Source organism: Bombus bifarius, unplaced genomic scaffold (assembly GCF_011952205.1).
Source record: "Bombus bifarius isolate JDL3187 unplaced genomic scaffold, Bbif_JDL3187 scf7180000008213, whole genome shotgun sequence".
Taxonomy (NCBI): domain Eukaryota; kingdom Metazoa; phylum Arthropoda; class Insecta; order Hymenoptera; family Apidae; genus Bombus; species Bombus bifarius.
The window spans coordinates 1-16,121 of NW_022884516.1; the positions used below are offsets into that span (position 1 = coordinate 1).

Here is a 16,121-nt window from a genome sequence, read left to right on the forward strand (position 1 = left end):
TAGGCCGTGATCCAGAGTATCGGACCCAGCACCGACCCCTGCGGAACGCCGCGCTCGATCCGTCTTCTTTCTTCCCCGTCCCTTCCGGCGTAGACGATGTATCTGTCGGAAAGGTACGCGCGGACGATCCCCACCAGGTACGCCGGAACGTCAAAGTGTCGCAGGGCTTCCACGATCCTGGCCCAGGGGATGGAGTTGAAGGCGTTCGTGACGTCGAGCGACACCGCCACCGCCACCCCTTCTCGGGAGACCTTGTCCTCGGCCATGGTCCTCAGCCTCTTCACCGCGTCCACGGTCGAGCGGCCGCGGCGGAATCCGTACTGGCTGTCGTGCCATCCGGGCGTCCTCCGGGTCATGTGAGCCTCCAGCCGGGCGGCGACGATCCTCTCCAGCATCTTGCCCACCTCGTCCAGCAGGCATATCGGCCGGTACGCGGACGGCGAGTCCGGCGGGCGGCCCTCCTTCCGTAACAGCACCAGCCTGGCCGTCCGCCATGTCCGGGGGTAGGCGCCCTCCTCCAGGCATCTGTCGAACAGGTGTCGTAGGCGTGGAGCCATGGTGACGATCGACTCCGCCCACGCTCGGCCCGGTATTCCGTCGGGTCCTGGCGCCACGTCGCGGGACGCCGTCCTCCTGGCTGCTTCGAAGAGTTCCTCGTCGCTAACTCGCAGCTCCTCGCTCCATCCCGTCGCGGTCGTCGTCGCCGCCTCCTCATCGTCGTCGGCGGAGGGGGAGGATGGCGCCGGTCGGCTCGCGTCCCTGTCTTCCGGCGGGAATAGCGTCCCGATGACGTTGTCCAACAGCGTCGGGTCCATGTCCGAGGTCAGCGGGGGCGCCGAAGGTCGTAGCTTCTTGGTGACCACTTTGTACGGCCGTCCCCACGGGTCGGATTCCACCTCCTCGATCAGCTCCGTCCAGCACCGAGATTTCGCGGTCTTGATCTCCCGCTGAAGAGTCCGTCTCGCCTCTCTGTACTCCTCGTAGAAGCGGGAAATCTCCTCCTCGTCGCGCGTCAGTCTGCGACGACGGGCCCTTAGAAATCTTCTGCGGGCACGCACGCAGTTTTCTCGCATCTCGGCGATCTCCGGGGTCCACCAGTACGTTCCCTGGTCTCGTCCACCCCCCGGGACGGAGCGCGGCATCGAGGCGTCGCACGCCGCGGTCATGTATCTTCGGAGCTCCTCCGCCTCCTCGTCGATGCTTCCTCGCTCGGTCGTCCGTCGGGCGTCCCAGCTCCAGGCGGACACGGTCGTGGCCGCCCGCAGCATCTCCTTGTCCATCTCCTTCAGGCGCCATCGCAGCGGCGGCGGGCGGCGACGGTTCTCTCCCGGTCGTCGTCGTATCGTCCCGGCGTCCTCGGTCCCCAGGGTCACCTCCATCAGTACGTAGAGGTGGTCGGACAGCGTTTCCACCCCCTCGGCCACTCTCCAGTCGCGGATTCGCCTGAGCAACTCCGGGGTAGCCCACGTGATGTCCACCACGGAGGATCCTCTCCACGCCACGCAGGTGCTCGCCGAGCCCCTGTTCGCCAGCAGGAGCCCCAGACTCGCTGCCCAGTCGGTGAGCATCCTTCCACGGGAGTTGGTCCTTGGGTTTCCCCATTGCGTCGAGTGGGCGTTGAAGTCCCCCAGCACGAGCACCTGGCGGGGGAGGCATCCTCGGATGCACTCGCCGACTCGGTCCAGGAAGTCCCCGTACGCGGCCAGGTCGATGTTCGGAGAGACGTACACCGCCACCACCGCCGCTCCTAGCCACTCGACCGCGACGAAGCCGTTGCCACGGTCCAGCGAGACGCACGAGGCCGACGTCCACGTTATCGCCGCGGATCCGTCCAGGTCCCCGATCCAGTTGGGCGAGTCGGGTATACGGTGCGGTTCGGCCACCGCCGCTAGGGCCACCTCGTTCTCCCGGATGGTCTGGACGAGCAGATCTTGCGCTCGTCTCGACCTACCGAGGTTGCATTGCAGCAGGCGCTTGAACTATGCCGTCACCTCCATGGCCTCCTCCCGGCCATCCGCCGCTGCTGTTGGTGGTTCGGCGGCGCTTCCTGGTGTCCGTACCGCGGCGGCTGCTGCTGCTACCGCTGCTGGTTGGCGGGTCGGTCTCCTCCTCTTGACCTTCGGGGGATTGCACGCCTCTCCGCCCATCCTGTGATTCGCGGGTGCCCCGAGCGATTCGCACAGCGGACACTTGGGAGCGGAGGCGGGACAGCCTCTGGCGCGGTGTCCGCTCCCGCCGCACCTGTAGCACAGGTGCCCTCGGTCTTCGCCGGATACGCACGTGGCGCGCACGTGCCCCAGTTCCAGGCACCTGAAGCACTGCAACGGGCGCTTCGGCACGGCCCTTATCCTCGCCGTTGACCAGCCCAGGGCTATCTTCTCCGCCTGGGCCAGCTTGCGGGCTCCTGCAGCCGGGCACTTGATCCACGCCGACCCGAGGCCGCCTCTGGTGGCGCCGATCTCGCCCACCTGCACTTCCGCGCTGCCGCATCCCGCCGCCGAGGCCAGTGCTCTCCGCAGCTCCTCCTTCTTGACCGAGATGTCTATCCCGGTCACGCGTAGCTCCGCCATCCTGGTCGGGGTGGCGATTCTCACCGCCGTCGGGTCCAGGGTCTGGGCCAGCCGCGACGCCAGTAGCGTCGCCTTTCCCCTGTCCTTGTCGCCGGGAACTTGTATTATAATGGCGCCCGTCATCGCCTTCTTCATCTCCAGGCGCTCCGTCCCGAGCTCCGATAGCGGAATCCTCGTTCTCGCTGCCTCCAGGACGTCGGCGTACGACATCCTCGCTCCCTCGTTTAACGTCAGGGTCACCGCGGATGTTCGCGGTGCGCGAGGGGGCGTGACCACCTTGGGTGCCCGCGGTGGTCCTCTCTGCGTCGCGGGGGCGCTCGCCTTCGGTGCGCCCGTCGTGTCGCCGCCCGGCTGGGGTTGCTGCCGCCGCCGTACCCGCGTCGGTGGTGGCGCGGTCGATCCTTTCCTCGCCGCCTCTCCTCCGGCGGCGGCGGCGACGGCTGCCTTCGTCCGGTTCGCCGTCTTCTTGTTTCTCCTCCTCTTCTTCTTTGTTTCCACCAACTCCCATCCGCCGTCGTCCCGTTCCCTTCGGGTCGGCGTCGGCTGGGCCGCGGGAGGGTCGACGGGGCGGTCCCCGCTGGGTCGTCCTTCGGGGGTGCGTTGCCGTCGTGCGTCCCCGAATCGTTCCTCGATAGTCCTGAGAATGGAGGGTCCCAGTTCTCGGACCGCTCTTTCCAGGGCGTCCAGCCGCGTCCTGTCGTTTCCGCCTTCCCACGGCGGGCGGACGTATTCGGGCGCCGCGTCGGCGCATCGCGGGCACTCGTTGACGTGGGCGGCCAGTCTCCTCAGTTCCTGGCGGAGGGCCGCGTTCTCCCCCTCCAGCACGGACAGCCTCGCGTGCACGTCGTCGCCGGCGCCTCGCGCTGGCCTCGCCCTCCTCGCGGATTCCTCGTTCCAGGCGGCGGTGATGTAACTCGCCGCGTTTTTGAGGGATCTGATGTAAGTCCCCTTCAGGTTTGACGACGTCGTCGCGACGTGCATTATCTCCGACACGTGCATCGTCAAACCCGCGCTGATCTCCGCCGGGGAGCTCGTCCTCATCTGCACCTCCAGCTCTTCCGACACCTCCGGTGTTGTCGTGGCTCCCGTTCTCTTCCTCTTGCACCTGGACGCCATCGAAGCCAGCGACGAGCGCGAGGCGAACGAGGCGACCGACTCCTCGTCGTCGGACCTCGCCCGCCCCCGCGATCCCCCCGCCAGCGGTGTCGTACCGTCGTCCATCGTGGTCGGCGCGAGAAAAACGTACTCGGACCTGTTCGCGGCTCTCGGCGAACGTCTCGTCGCCTTCCTCGGAGGCTCCTCCGCGGTCTCCGTCCTGTCATCCTCTGGATGTCCTCCTGTGGTTATCCTCCTCCTCTCTCCTGCTGTTCCGTCGCCAGTCGTATAAACGCGTCCGGGGGCCTGACGGTCCACCCTCGGACGGCCGTGGTCGCGAGATATCGACGCAGCGGGGCCCACTTCACTACCCACGACTGCGCCGGTACTGGGGTATCCCTCCCCTGCACCGTAAACGTTGTCGTTTCTGTTCTCCATTTCCATGTTTTTTGTTTGTTTTTCGCCAAGGTCGTCGTCGAAGTCTCCGTCCTGGTGCCACTCACTCTTTCGCACCCTGCCCCGGTCGAAGCCGGTGCAGGGCGACAGGGAGCCCCGCGAGAAGGTGAGGTGAGTGGTCTTGACAGGCATGGGCCCGCCAACTTCTCCGAAGTTCTCCGCACCGGATCGGCGAACCGACGGGTGCCAAGGGCACCGATCGGCCGCCACCCGACTGTAAGAGAACATCAGATCCATCGGGGTTTCCCAGGGCATGGTCCTATGCCCCGGGAACCCATGCCCGCCTCGTGCTCCCCAACCTAACCCCAACCTAACCTAACCCCAACCTAACCCCAACCTAACCCCAACCTAACCTAACCCCAACCTAACCCCAACCTAACCCCAACCTAACCCCAACCTAACCCCAACCTAACCCCAACCTAACCCAACCTAACCCCAACCTAACCCCAACCTAACCCCAACCTAACCCCAACCTAACCCGAACGGTGTCCAACGGTCTCCAACGGTGTCCAACGGTGTCCTACGGTGTCCAACGGTGTCCAACGGTGTCCAACGGTGTCCAACGGTGTCCAACGGTGTCCAACGGTGTCCAACGGTGTCCGACGTTGTCCAACGGTGTCCGACGTTGTCCAACGGTGTCCAACGGTGTGCAACAGCGTCCAGCGTTATCCAACGTTGTCCCACAGCGTCCAACGTTGCAGTACAGTGTGCAACAGCGTCCAGCGTTATCCAGCGTTGTCCCACGGCGTCCAACGTTACAGTACATAACAGTGTAGGTCATCCAAGATTTTTTCGTGGCTTTTGGTGATCCATACTGGACCAACGACGTCCCACGGTGTCCAACGGTGTCCCAGGGTGCAGTCCAGTCTAGATCATCCATAATTCTCTTAGAGGATTTTGGTGATCCAAACTGGACTGGTGCGTAGTTCTTGGCTTGGTATCGTTTTCCAAAGATTAATCAGCTTATTAGTTTTTGGAAAAGGATGCCAATTACCAGGTCTCACCACGAGGAGGTGACTACGCACGAGACCCGCCCATGAGTGATTCAACATTATGCATCGGTCTCGACATTCAACCTATTGGTAAGAATGTCGAGTTCTGACTCTACATCATGGGCCTGCGTAAAGAGATAGTTATTTCGTAGCATAACCGCGAAACACCTATCTCCTACGCAGCAGTTACACGAATCTTTACAAACGTAAAACAACATACATAACACACCATCTATCTCCCACACAACGATTACATCGATCAGTACAATAATTCGCAACCCTACTGGCCGCATTCGATATCAAAGACACATTTGTCTAATTTGGAACGAAAGAAACAATATGAGGCTACTACGGAAAGGGAGCCCCAACAATCTGACGATGGAAGAAAACCCGCGGCGCGCCCGGAACGAACGAAATCACGATCTCTCGAAAGAACTGACAAACATACATAACGTACCCCCGTGCACCGGATAACCCTAAGGTTCAGCGGAAAGCCCAAGCATTGACCTTCGCCCGATTCCTGTCACGTCGTCTGGATCTTATCACGGTCGATGGCACCAACCGATGATACTAGCGATCTAGCATATAGGCCTGCGATTTAACACACTCCAACTGAGCAAGTGAGGGCCCGGGGAGGGACCGCTGAACAGGATTACAAAGGCAAGGCCCCAACTGAACAGTGGGGTCCACCCCCGCGGGTTCGCCACTTGAACAGAATTACGGAGGACGTGAAAAGCAGGTCTCTGCCCGAGTACCGAAGTACCAATCGGACAGTATTGCGGATCGCAGGCATCACCAGTCCGATGACAACTCCCGTGATTCGAGGCAAACGACGAGCAGTCGTCGAGTAGTCATCAAGACAGAGGTGTGCTTGGGGCGACTTACGAATCCAAAGAGTTGGCCAGTGCACGTTGACCCGCCCGTACCCGGAATACGCGCGAGCGAGTACGTCACGCTACGGTTTGAAAGAACTGAGCGACCGTGAACCGATAAATCGTGGGAACAATTTTTTCAATGTGGTAAGCGAGGAGATCACGAGAGACGAGATTTTTATTTTTCGTTCCAAGATAGATAAGTATCTTTGTACAGAATGAGCTCACAATGCACATGACATAGGCATCTATCTTATGATTAATTAAGGCTAAAACGCTAGCATCCCACGGTGTCCCGCGATGTCCCACGATGTCCCACGATGTCCCACGGCGCCCCCGCGGGGGGGGGGTCTTAGTCCGGTCTAGATCACCGAAACTATTTTGGATGATCAAGACCAGACTATATTCAAGTAGTTTTTAGCTTGATATCGTTTCTCAAATAATAATACTAATATTCAAAATAGTACTTGGTGTATTATTATTTGGGAAACGATACCAATTACCGGGATCCACCACGAGGAGGTAACTACGCTCGGGTCCCATCTACATAAACAGTTTTTAAGCATTGGAAGCAGAGATGTAAAATTATTTTATAATAAAGCGACATTGTAGCGGCGATATTGTTTTGCCGATTTAATACGATATCCATTTTTATCATTTTAATAGTTTCTGCAAACTAAGACTAAATTCACACTTCTTTAATACTAGTTTTCGACTATCGATTAGTTTGAACAGAATTCTCTTAGAGGCTTTTGGTGATCCAAACTGGACTGTTGCGCAGTTCTTGGCTTGGTATCGCTTTCCAAAGATTAATCAACTGATTAATTTTTGAAAAACGATGCCAATTACCAGGTCTCACCACGAGGAGGTGACTACGCACGAGACCCGCCCATGAGTTATTCAACATTATGCATCGGTCTCGACATTCAACCTATTGGCAAGAATGTCGAGTTCTGACTCTACCTGATCATGGGCCTGCGTAAAGAGATAGTTGTTTCGTAGCCTAACTGCGAAACACATATCTCGAACGCAGCGCTTACATGAATCTTTACAAACGTAGAACAAAGCCTACGTAACGCAACATCCATCTCCCACACAACGATTACATCGATCAGTACAAATATCGTACAATAATTCGCATCCCTACTGGCATCATTCGGTATCAAACACACATTTATCCAACTTGGAATGAAAGGAAGAAAATGTAGCTACTGACACTGTATATACCATTTCGTGTCTCGCAGAAGGGACATACGAGTCGCTGTACTAAACTAGTTATCGTTCTATTTTTGCGACACTGTAAGATATTGAAGATACTGAAAAGTTATAAACTCTAACGTGATCTCAATCAGTATCCCTTAAAAATGGGTAAACAAGAAAATGCCCGATGAATCAGATGATAAAGGAAAAAAACGCGGCGCGCCCGAAACGAACGAGATCGCGATCTCTCGAAAGAACTAACAAACCTACGCGACGTACCCCCGTACACGAGATAACCCCGAGGTTCCGCGGAAAGCCCAAGAATTGACCGTAACTCGATTCCTGTTTCGCCGTTCGAAACTTACACGAGTCGCGGTCGATGGCGCCGACCGATGATGCTAGTGATCCACGGGTAATTCAGCCGTGGATCCCGCACATAGGCCAGCAACTTAACACACTCCAACTGAACATGTGGAACCCGGGGATGGACCGCTGAACAGGATTACGAAGGCAAGAGGCCTCAACTGAACAGTGGGGTCCACTCACGGGGAGGGACCGCTGAACAGGATTACGAAGGCATTGACCTCAACTGAACAGTGGGGTCCACTCCCGCGGGCCCGAACAGAATTACGGAGGACGTCAAATTGCAGGTCCCTGACCGAGTACCAAAGTACCAATCGGACAGGACTGCAGATCCACGACTGAATCCCCAACAGATTCGCCGGCATCACCGGCGCGACGACAACTCCCGCGATACGATGCGAACGTCGAGCAGTCGTCGAGCAGTCACCAGGACAGAGGTGTCCTTGGGGCGACTTACGAATCCAAAGAGTTGTCCAGTGCACGTTGACCCGCACGTACGCGGAATACGCGCGAGCGAGTACGTCACGCTACGGTTTGAAAGAACTGAGTGATCGCGAACCAATAAATCGCGAGTACAATAAGTACTGTGTGGTAAGCTAGTGAAGGGAGACGAGATTTTTCTTTTTTTCGTTCTAAGGTGGATAAATGTCGTCGTACAGAATGAGTTCACAATGCACTTGACATAGGTATCTACCTTACGATTAATTAAGACTAAAACGTACGCATCCCACGGTGTCCCACGATGTCCCACGATGTCCCACGGTGACCCACGACGTCCCACGGTGTCCCACGATGTCCCACGGCGTCCCACGATGTCCAACGGTGTCCAACGGTGTCCAACGCTGTCCAACGCTGTCCAACGGTGTCCAACGGTGTCCAACGATGTCCAACGTTGTCCAACGGTGTCCAACGTTGTCCAACGGTGTCCAACGTTGTCCAACGGTGTCCAACGTTGTCCAACGGTGTCCAACGTTGTCCAACGGTGTCCAACGATGTCCAACGGTGTCCAACGATGTCCAACGGTGTCCAACGTTGTCCAACGACGTCCAACGGTGTCCAACGCTGTCCAACGATGTCCAACGGTGTCCAACGTTGTCCAACGTTGTCCAACGACGTCCCACGGTGCAGTCCAGTCTAGATCATCCAAAATTCTGTTGGAGGCTTTTGGAGACCCAAACTGGACCGACGGTATCCCACGGTGTCCCACGTTGCAGTCCAGTCTAGATCATCCAAAATTCTGTTGGAGGCTTTTGGAGACCCAAACTGGACCGACAGTATCACACGGTGTCCCACGTTGCAGTCCAGTCTAGATCATCCAAAATACTGTTGGAGGCTTTTGGAGACCCAAACTGGACCGACGGTATCCCACGGTGTCCCACGATGCAGTCCAGTCTAGATCATCCAAAATTCTGTTGGAGGCTTTTGGAGACCCAAACTAGACCGACGGTATCCCACGGTGTCCCACGTTGCAGTCCAGTCTAGATCATCCAAAATTCTGTTGGAGGCTTTTGGAGACCCAAACTGGACCGATGGTTTCCCACGGTGTCCCACGGTGCAGTCCAGTCTAGATCATCCAAAATTCTGTTGGAGGCTTTTGGAGACCCAAACTGGACCGACGGTATCCCACGGTGTCCCACGTTGCAGTCCAGTCTAGATCATCCAAAATTCTGTTGGAGGCTTTTGGAGACCCAAACTGGACCGACGGTATCCCACGGTGTCCCACGTTGCAGTCCATTCTAGATCATCCAAAATTCTGTTGGAGGCTTTTGGAGACCCAAACTGGACCGACGTTATCCCACGGTGTCCCACGTTGCAGTCCAGTCTAGATCATCCAAAATTCTGTTGGAGGCTTTTGGAGACCCAAACTGGACCGACGGTATCCCACGGTGTCCCACGGTGCAGTCCAGTCTAGATCATCCAAAATTCTGTTGGAGGCTTTTGGAGACCCAAACTGGACCGACGGTATCCCACGGTGTCCCACGGTGCAGTCCAGTCTAGATCATCCAAAATTCTGTTGGAGGCTTTTGGAGACCCAAACTTTACCGACGGTATCCCACGGCGTCCAACGGTGTCCAACGGCGTCCAACGGCGTCCAACGGCGTCCAACGGCGTCCCACGTTGCAGTCCAGTTTAGATTATCCAAAATTCTCTTCGTGGCTTTTCGTAATCCAAACTGGACTGTATTAGCGTGGTTCTTAGCTTGGTATTGAATTATTGTGCAATGTTTGTACTTATCGATGTTGTGGTTTTCCAAAAGTTAATCAACTGATTAATTTGCGAAAACGATTACATCGATCAGTACAGACATTGTACAGTAATTCGCAACCGTACTGGCAACATTCGGTATCAAAGATACATTTGTCTAACTTGGAACGAAAGAATGGAAATGAAACTATTGACATTGCGCATACAATTTTGAGTCTTGCAAAAGAGACATACGACTCGTTGTACTATATTTTTGAAAATATCGAAAAGTTATATACTCCAACGTTACCGCAATATGTTTCTTTTTAAAATAGGGGACGGGAAGAAGCCTGAACAATCAGACAATGGAAGAAAAATCATTTGGGTATCTAGCATACATATTTAATATGCTATGAAATTTTCATATATGTAACTGAAATGTACTTTCTGCAAATTGATAAATTTGAAACAAACTCATTTATTTGATTTGGTATATGAAAGAAACAGCTATCTTTAAAACGAGAACATTTTATACATGGAAAATAAACTACTAATAATGGTTAATTATAGATCAAATTACTATTGATTAAATTTTAGCAAATATAGAGAATCATTTGTATCTTTTTAATCGAAACTAGGGTTACGTTGAAAACAAGTATTTTAAGTGATTGAATTTAATCTGAATAAAAAATTCAATATGAAATTCGAATATTTATAAAATTCTACATTACTGTTATAAGATTGAAAATATCGCGGTCGAAAAAATGTTAAAAGTTATGGTTCTAAGAACGAACAATCACCAGCACTAGTACCAATTGCAATGAATTCAATTTTAAAAAATATTTTAAGCCTTCATAGCAACATTAAGATATTTCATTATAATACTTTGTTGCGCATGAAATCCCTCACAGATTCATATATGTAAATATATATATATATTATACATTTGTAATAAAGTTCTGTATTTTAGCAGTCATGGTAACGTTAACGCTGACAAAGAAATATGTCTTATAGCAGTATTTTCAGTAATAAACGTGGTAATAAGGGGAGCTGAAAAGGAAACAAAGCAGTAGCCAGAAGAGCTACTAAAATTCAATCGTCTTCCACTCTATATAAACCCGATCAACACGCCGAGAGTGGAACTGAATATTCTTATTTCGCAACACTAATTTACTACTAATATTTATGAAACAGAAAATTCTCAAAATCAAACGCGATGAGTGCTTCGTTATATCTAATCTACCATTAAAAAAAAAACAGAAAAGTCTGAAAATTCCCGATATTTGATACGCAACTCTAATAAGTATAAATCTACGCACTCGTATTTAAGCAATACGCAACACTAATAGCGAGAGATAGAAGTGCAACCATTTAAGAGGTTGCTGATGAACGATCACACTTGCACAGCTCTTGCAGCTGTACGTGTGATCCAGGAGCAGTGTCCGACAAATGCAGTCGGAGGGTTTGGGCATTTTGTAAACGCAACTCTAGTGAACAAAACGCGATCATTCATTATCGCAACGCTAAAGGGAAAAATTAATAGAACTCGCGATGGAACAATATCGCAACGCTAACTCTTATAGTGAATTTAATAAAAATTACTATTTACTATATAAAAAAGCTACTTTAAATATTCTGGTATTGCTACTTGCAATATTATAAAATTAATTGAAAACTAACACTTTTATAATCTAATTTTAAACAATAGAAAACAGGAAAAATTCTAAAAATTGCAAAAGACAATCGCGATATCGTAATTCGCAACTTTAAAGCAAACGCGATTATTATTTTTTGTCGCAACTCTAATTCAAACCGTAATCATTCTCTCGCGACACTAATAAAAAGCCGCGATGTTATTTCGCAACTCTAATACAACCCGTAATTAATTCGTCGCAACACTAATAAAAAAAATCGCGAGTGGAGGGCTGACATATCGCAGTGCAACCATGTAGGAGGTTGCCGATGAATGATCACACTTGTACAGCTCTTGCAGCTGTACGTGTGATCCAGGAACAGTGTCCGACAATTGCAGTCGGAGGGTTTGGGCAGTTTATGAACGCAACTCTACTCAACAAAACGCGATCATTCATTATCGCAACGCTAACAGGAAAAATTAGCAGAACTCGCGATGGAACATTATCGCAACGCTAACTCTTATAGTGAATTTAATAAAAATTACTATTTACTATATAAAAAAGCTACTTTAAATATTCTGGTATTGCTACTTGCAATACTATAAAATTAATTGAAAACTAACACTTTTATAATCTAATTTTAAACAATAGAAAACAGGAAAAATTCTAAAAATTGCAAAAGACAATCGCGATATCGTAATTCGCAACTCTAAAGCAAACGCGATTATCATTTTATCGCAACTCTAATTCAAACCGTAATCATTTTCTCGCCACATTAATGAAAAGCCGCGATGTTATTTCGCAACTCTAATACAACCCGTAATTAATTTGTCGCAACACTAATAAGAAAAATCGCGATTTGCCCAATGGGACGATGGACCGATATATACATCGGCCAAAAAAGCAAACTACTACTACTACTACTACTACTACTACTACTACTACTACTACTACTACAAATACTAAAATCGAGCATAGTGACAAAGTAGTAACAATAATGACTTCCCATGCTCTGGATGACCCAGAGGATGGGCAGCCATTAGTAGTTGCCCTCTTGAGTGGCAGTTTGCCGGGCCTCTTCGGCTTATAGCCTCTTCTTTCTTCGGGCGCGATGCCCGCTGAAACTTAAATCTAAGCTCGAGACTTCTAAATCGCAAACAAAAAAAAAACTTACCAAGGTAAAATAAAAATATAAACCGCGGAAGCTGATTGGAGTGCACATGGACTGACCAACGATCACAGTAGTAATCGTTGCTCACTCGCATGTGCGTGCTCGAGCAATAAACGTTCGTTTCGACCCATTCGCGACCGCGACCGCGAAATTCGAAAAATCGAAAGGCAAAACCAGAGACGAGTGCATGCTCTACTCGTGCCAGTTTCACCGTCGATTTTTCAAATTAGATTTCCAGAAACAGGTTGGTCACACGAAAACGCGCCTACCCGACCAAAGACTGTGCCAACCTGCCCGGCCCTACCTACTTATAATTAACAGACATACCAGAAAGTATACTACCTATCCTACCTAGCGCTATATTTAAAAATGGCAAAACAGACACACCAACACACTCGCTCCACGGTTCTCACACAAACGCTCGGGCGCAAAGGTCCTACACTAGAGAGGACGTCCCGGGACGCCTCCGACACCCGAGCTTAACACACACCATGCACACTCTAAGGTACGTACCGTTTTCCTGAAATCGACTGACGAAGGCTAGTGACCATTGCGTAAAACGTGATAAAACACGTCTGAAGAAATGATATCGTTAAAATAAATGTAAGTAAACTTGGAATTATAATTGTAATTTACGGCAATATTTAAAGCGTGGTTACACTTAATCGCGTGGGCGATATTATCATAAATTGTGATTGTATCGAGACGTAAATTGAATCGATATATGTCTCGACATTTTTAATATTTGATGTTTTAACGAATGAAAAAAAGCGACGCAGTTCCACGGCCTAACAACACACACACATAACGTGGAAAATACGTCGTGCACGATACACTAACACATCGTCAGTCGCTGACAAATTATTACATTACTTAATTCTAGATCATCGTGCCCAGTGTCTTTCTCCCATTCAAGTAGCACCTGGGCACGTGAATGAGATCCTGACAATGGGCACGGAAAGGGTTAAACCTGAAAATCCTGATCTAAAAAGATGATTAGTTTGTGTAATTTTTATTTAACGGACTAACGTTCTTTGATTTTATATTTTACTACTTTGTATCTGATTAAATTTACTTTATTAATTTAATAGTAATCAAGTAACTCTACTTTATTAATTTAATAAATCAGAACAAAATTTTAATATTGCATAAAGGTAGCGTTAATTGAAAAAGACTGTGACTCGATCAAATGGAATAATTGACTTCAAATATATTACTAAGAAAGAAATAATCTCAGGCGATCTCTTTATCAAAGCATATACTCGAAAGTGCAGAAGCAGTGTTCAAAATTATTGCTTTGATTCAAAAATCTGCCTGTCGCGAAGTGTCTTCTTGCACGTAAAATTTCACATATTCTTGTACGGGAAAAAATGAATTTTAACTCGTATTTTAAATTCTAGCTAAAGTGAAATAAACGAACGTGACTTAATATTGTCACGATTAATTCACTGCTTAAGAACAAGTATATTTATGTCAAACAAGTATATTCGTGTATATATTTGCCATTTGCAAATATTCATACGGAATGTTAACATGCATGCTTATAAATAACACGAATATATTCTCAAGTGTATGTATTTAAACTAATTATTATAATCGCGCTGTGCAAGAAGACCTATCCTAAACTAATAAATTTAAAAAAAGAACGTTACTACTCACGGGTATAAAAAAATACCCGCGGTCACTATGCTCAGAAAATTCTACGTAATACAACCAGTCACCCGTGCCGATTCGGACCTTTCATCCTACGACATGATTGAGTGACCGGAGGAACAAAAATGCATGCGACTCACCGTTCGATGCGGAGAAACAGAGGACGTTACCCTGGATGCTGCGGTATCCCAGCGAATATCATCAGGGAGACTAACATCAGGCAGGAACCGTGTAAAGTCCAGTGGTGAAAATGGTGGTTGTTTATGGGCGGGTGAGGGGAGGGGGGTGAGAAAGAAGCGAAACGTCGTTTCGACAATTTTCTTCTTTTTCCTATCGAACGTTTATTTAGAAAATACTGCTATTTTTTTACACTTAAAAATTATTATTAAGTAATTGGAACAAGTTTGAAAAATATTATTTAGTTGAAAATTGTAAGATATTTCTCGATAGCGAACAAATGCTTACGAATACCGCGAATGCAATGCAATCGTTTGCAAGAATTATACTGTTCGCAATTAGAATATATACTATGAACTTTCGTTATTAGAATACGAAATATACATTCCACTAATACACTATAGTCGCGTGTTATAAATATTGGAAAATATTTGCAAGGATTCAAAAGTTCGCCACTTAAATATACTTAAAGAATACTGCACAAACGCGCGCGAAACCTTGTTTCGAGGTATTTGAATCCAACTGTTACTAAGTTGCAAGTTTATGACGTTATAACTCAATTTGAAACAATAAGATAATTCGTTAAAAATTGGCTTGAAATAAGAGAATGATTTCATACATCGGGATCTTTCAGAAGAATCAATGGACTCGCGCGACGCACTCCTGTGCACAAAATAACCGCAAGATTCAGTGGAAAAAAAGAATAGATTTTTATATCTCGTTCCAAGTTAGATAAGTATCATTGTACAGAATGGGCTCAGAATGGATTCGACATAGCCAAGACATATCCCACGGTGTCCCACGGTGTCCCACGGTGTCCCACGGTGTCCCACGGTGTCCCGCGGAGTCCCACGGTGTCCAACGGTGTCCAACGGTGTCCAACGGTGTCCAACGGTGTCCAACGATGTTCCACGGTGTCCAACGTTGTCCTACGGCGTCCCACGTTGCAGTCCAGTGTAGATCATCCAAAATTCTTTTCGCGGCATTTGGTGACCCACACTGGACCGACGATGTCCCACGTTGCAGTCCAGTGTAGATCATTCAAAATTCTTTTCGCGGCATTTGGTGACCCACACTGGACCGACGATGTCCCACGTTGCAGTCCAGTGTAGATCATCCAAAATTCTTTTCGCGGCATTTGGTGACCCACACTGGACCGACGATGTCCCACGTTGCAGTCCAGTGTAGATCATCCAAAATTCTTTTCGCGGCATTTGGTGACCCACACTGGACCGATGACGTCCCACGGTGTCCAACGATGTCCCACGGTGCAGTCCAGTCTAGATCATCCAAAATTCTCTTAGAGGCTTTTGGTGATCCAAACTGGACTGTTGCGTAGTTCTTGGCTTGGCATCGTTTTCCAAAAATTAATCACTTGATTAATCTTTGAAAAAGGATGCCAATTACCAGGTCTCACCACGAGGAGGTGACTACGCACGAGACCCGCCCATGAATTATTCAACATTATGCATCGGTCTCGACATTCAACCTATTGGCAAGAATGTCGAGTTCTGACTCTACTTGATCATGGGCCTGCGTAAAGAGATAGTTATTTCGTAGCCTAACCGCGAAACACCTATCTCCTACGCAGCAGTTACACGAATCTTTACAAACGCAAAACGACGCAATATCTATCTCCCACGCAACGCAACATTCATCTCCCACACAACGCTTACATCGATCAGTTCAAACATCGTACAATAATTCGCAACCCTATCCGCAACATTCCGTATCAAAGACACATTTGTCTAACT

The 16,121-nt window shown here is 49.5% G+C and overlaps 1 protein-coding gene across 1 annotated transcript; it reads right to left on the reverse strand.

Moving 5' to 3' along the window:
* Positions 1-134: 134 nt before the first annotated feature.
* LOC117210826 lies at positions 135-4,376 on the reverse strand (the record flags this gene model as incomplete). The annotated part of the gene is made up of 2 exons (XM_033454198.1): positions 1,992-4,376; positions 135-1,916 (listed from the first exon to the last, which is right to left on the reverse strand). Coding segments are annotated over exons 1-2 (4,167 nt in total), but the record flags the coding sequence as incomplete, so codon positions are not given.
* Between the last annotated feature and the right edge of the window lie 11,745 nt (positions 4,377-16,121).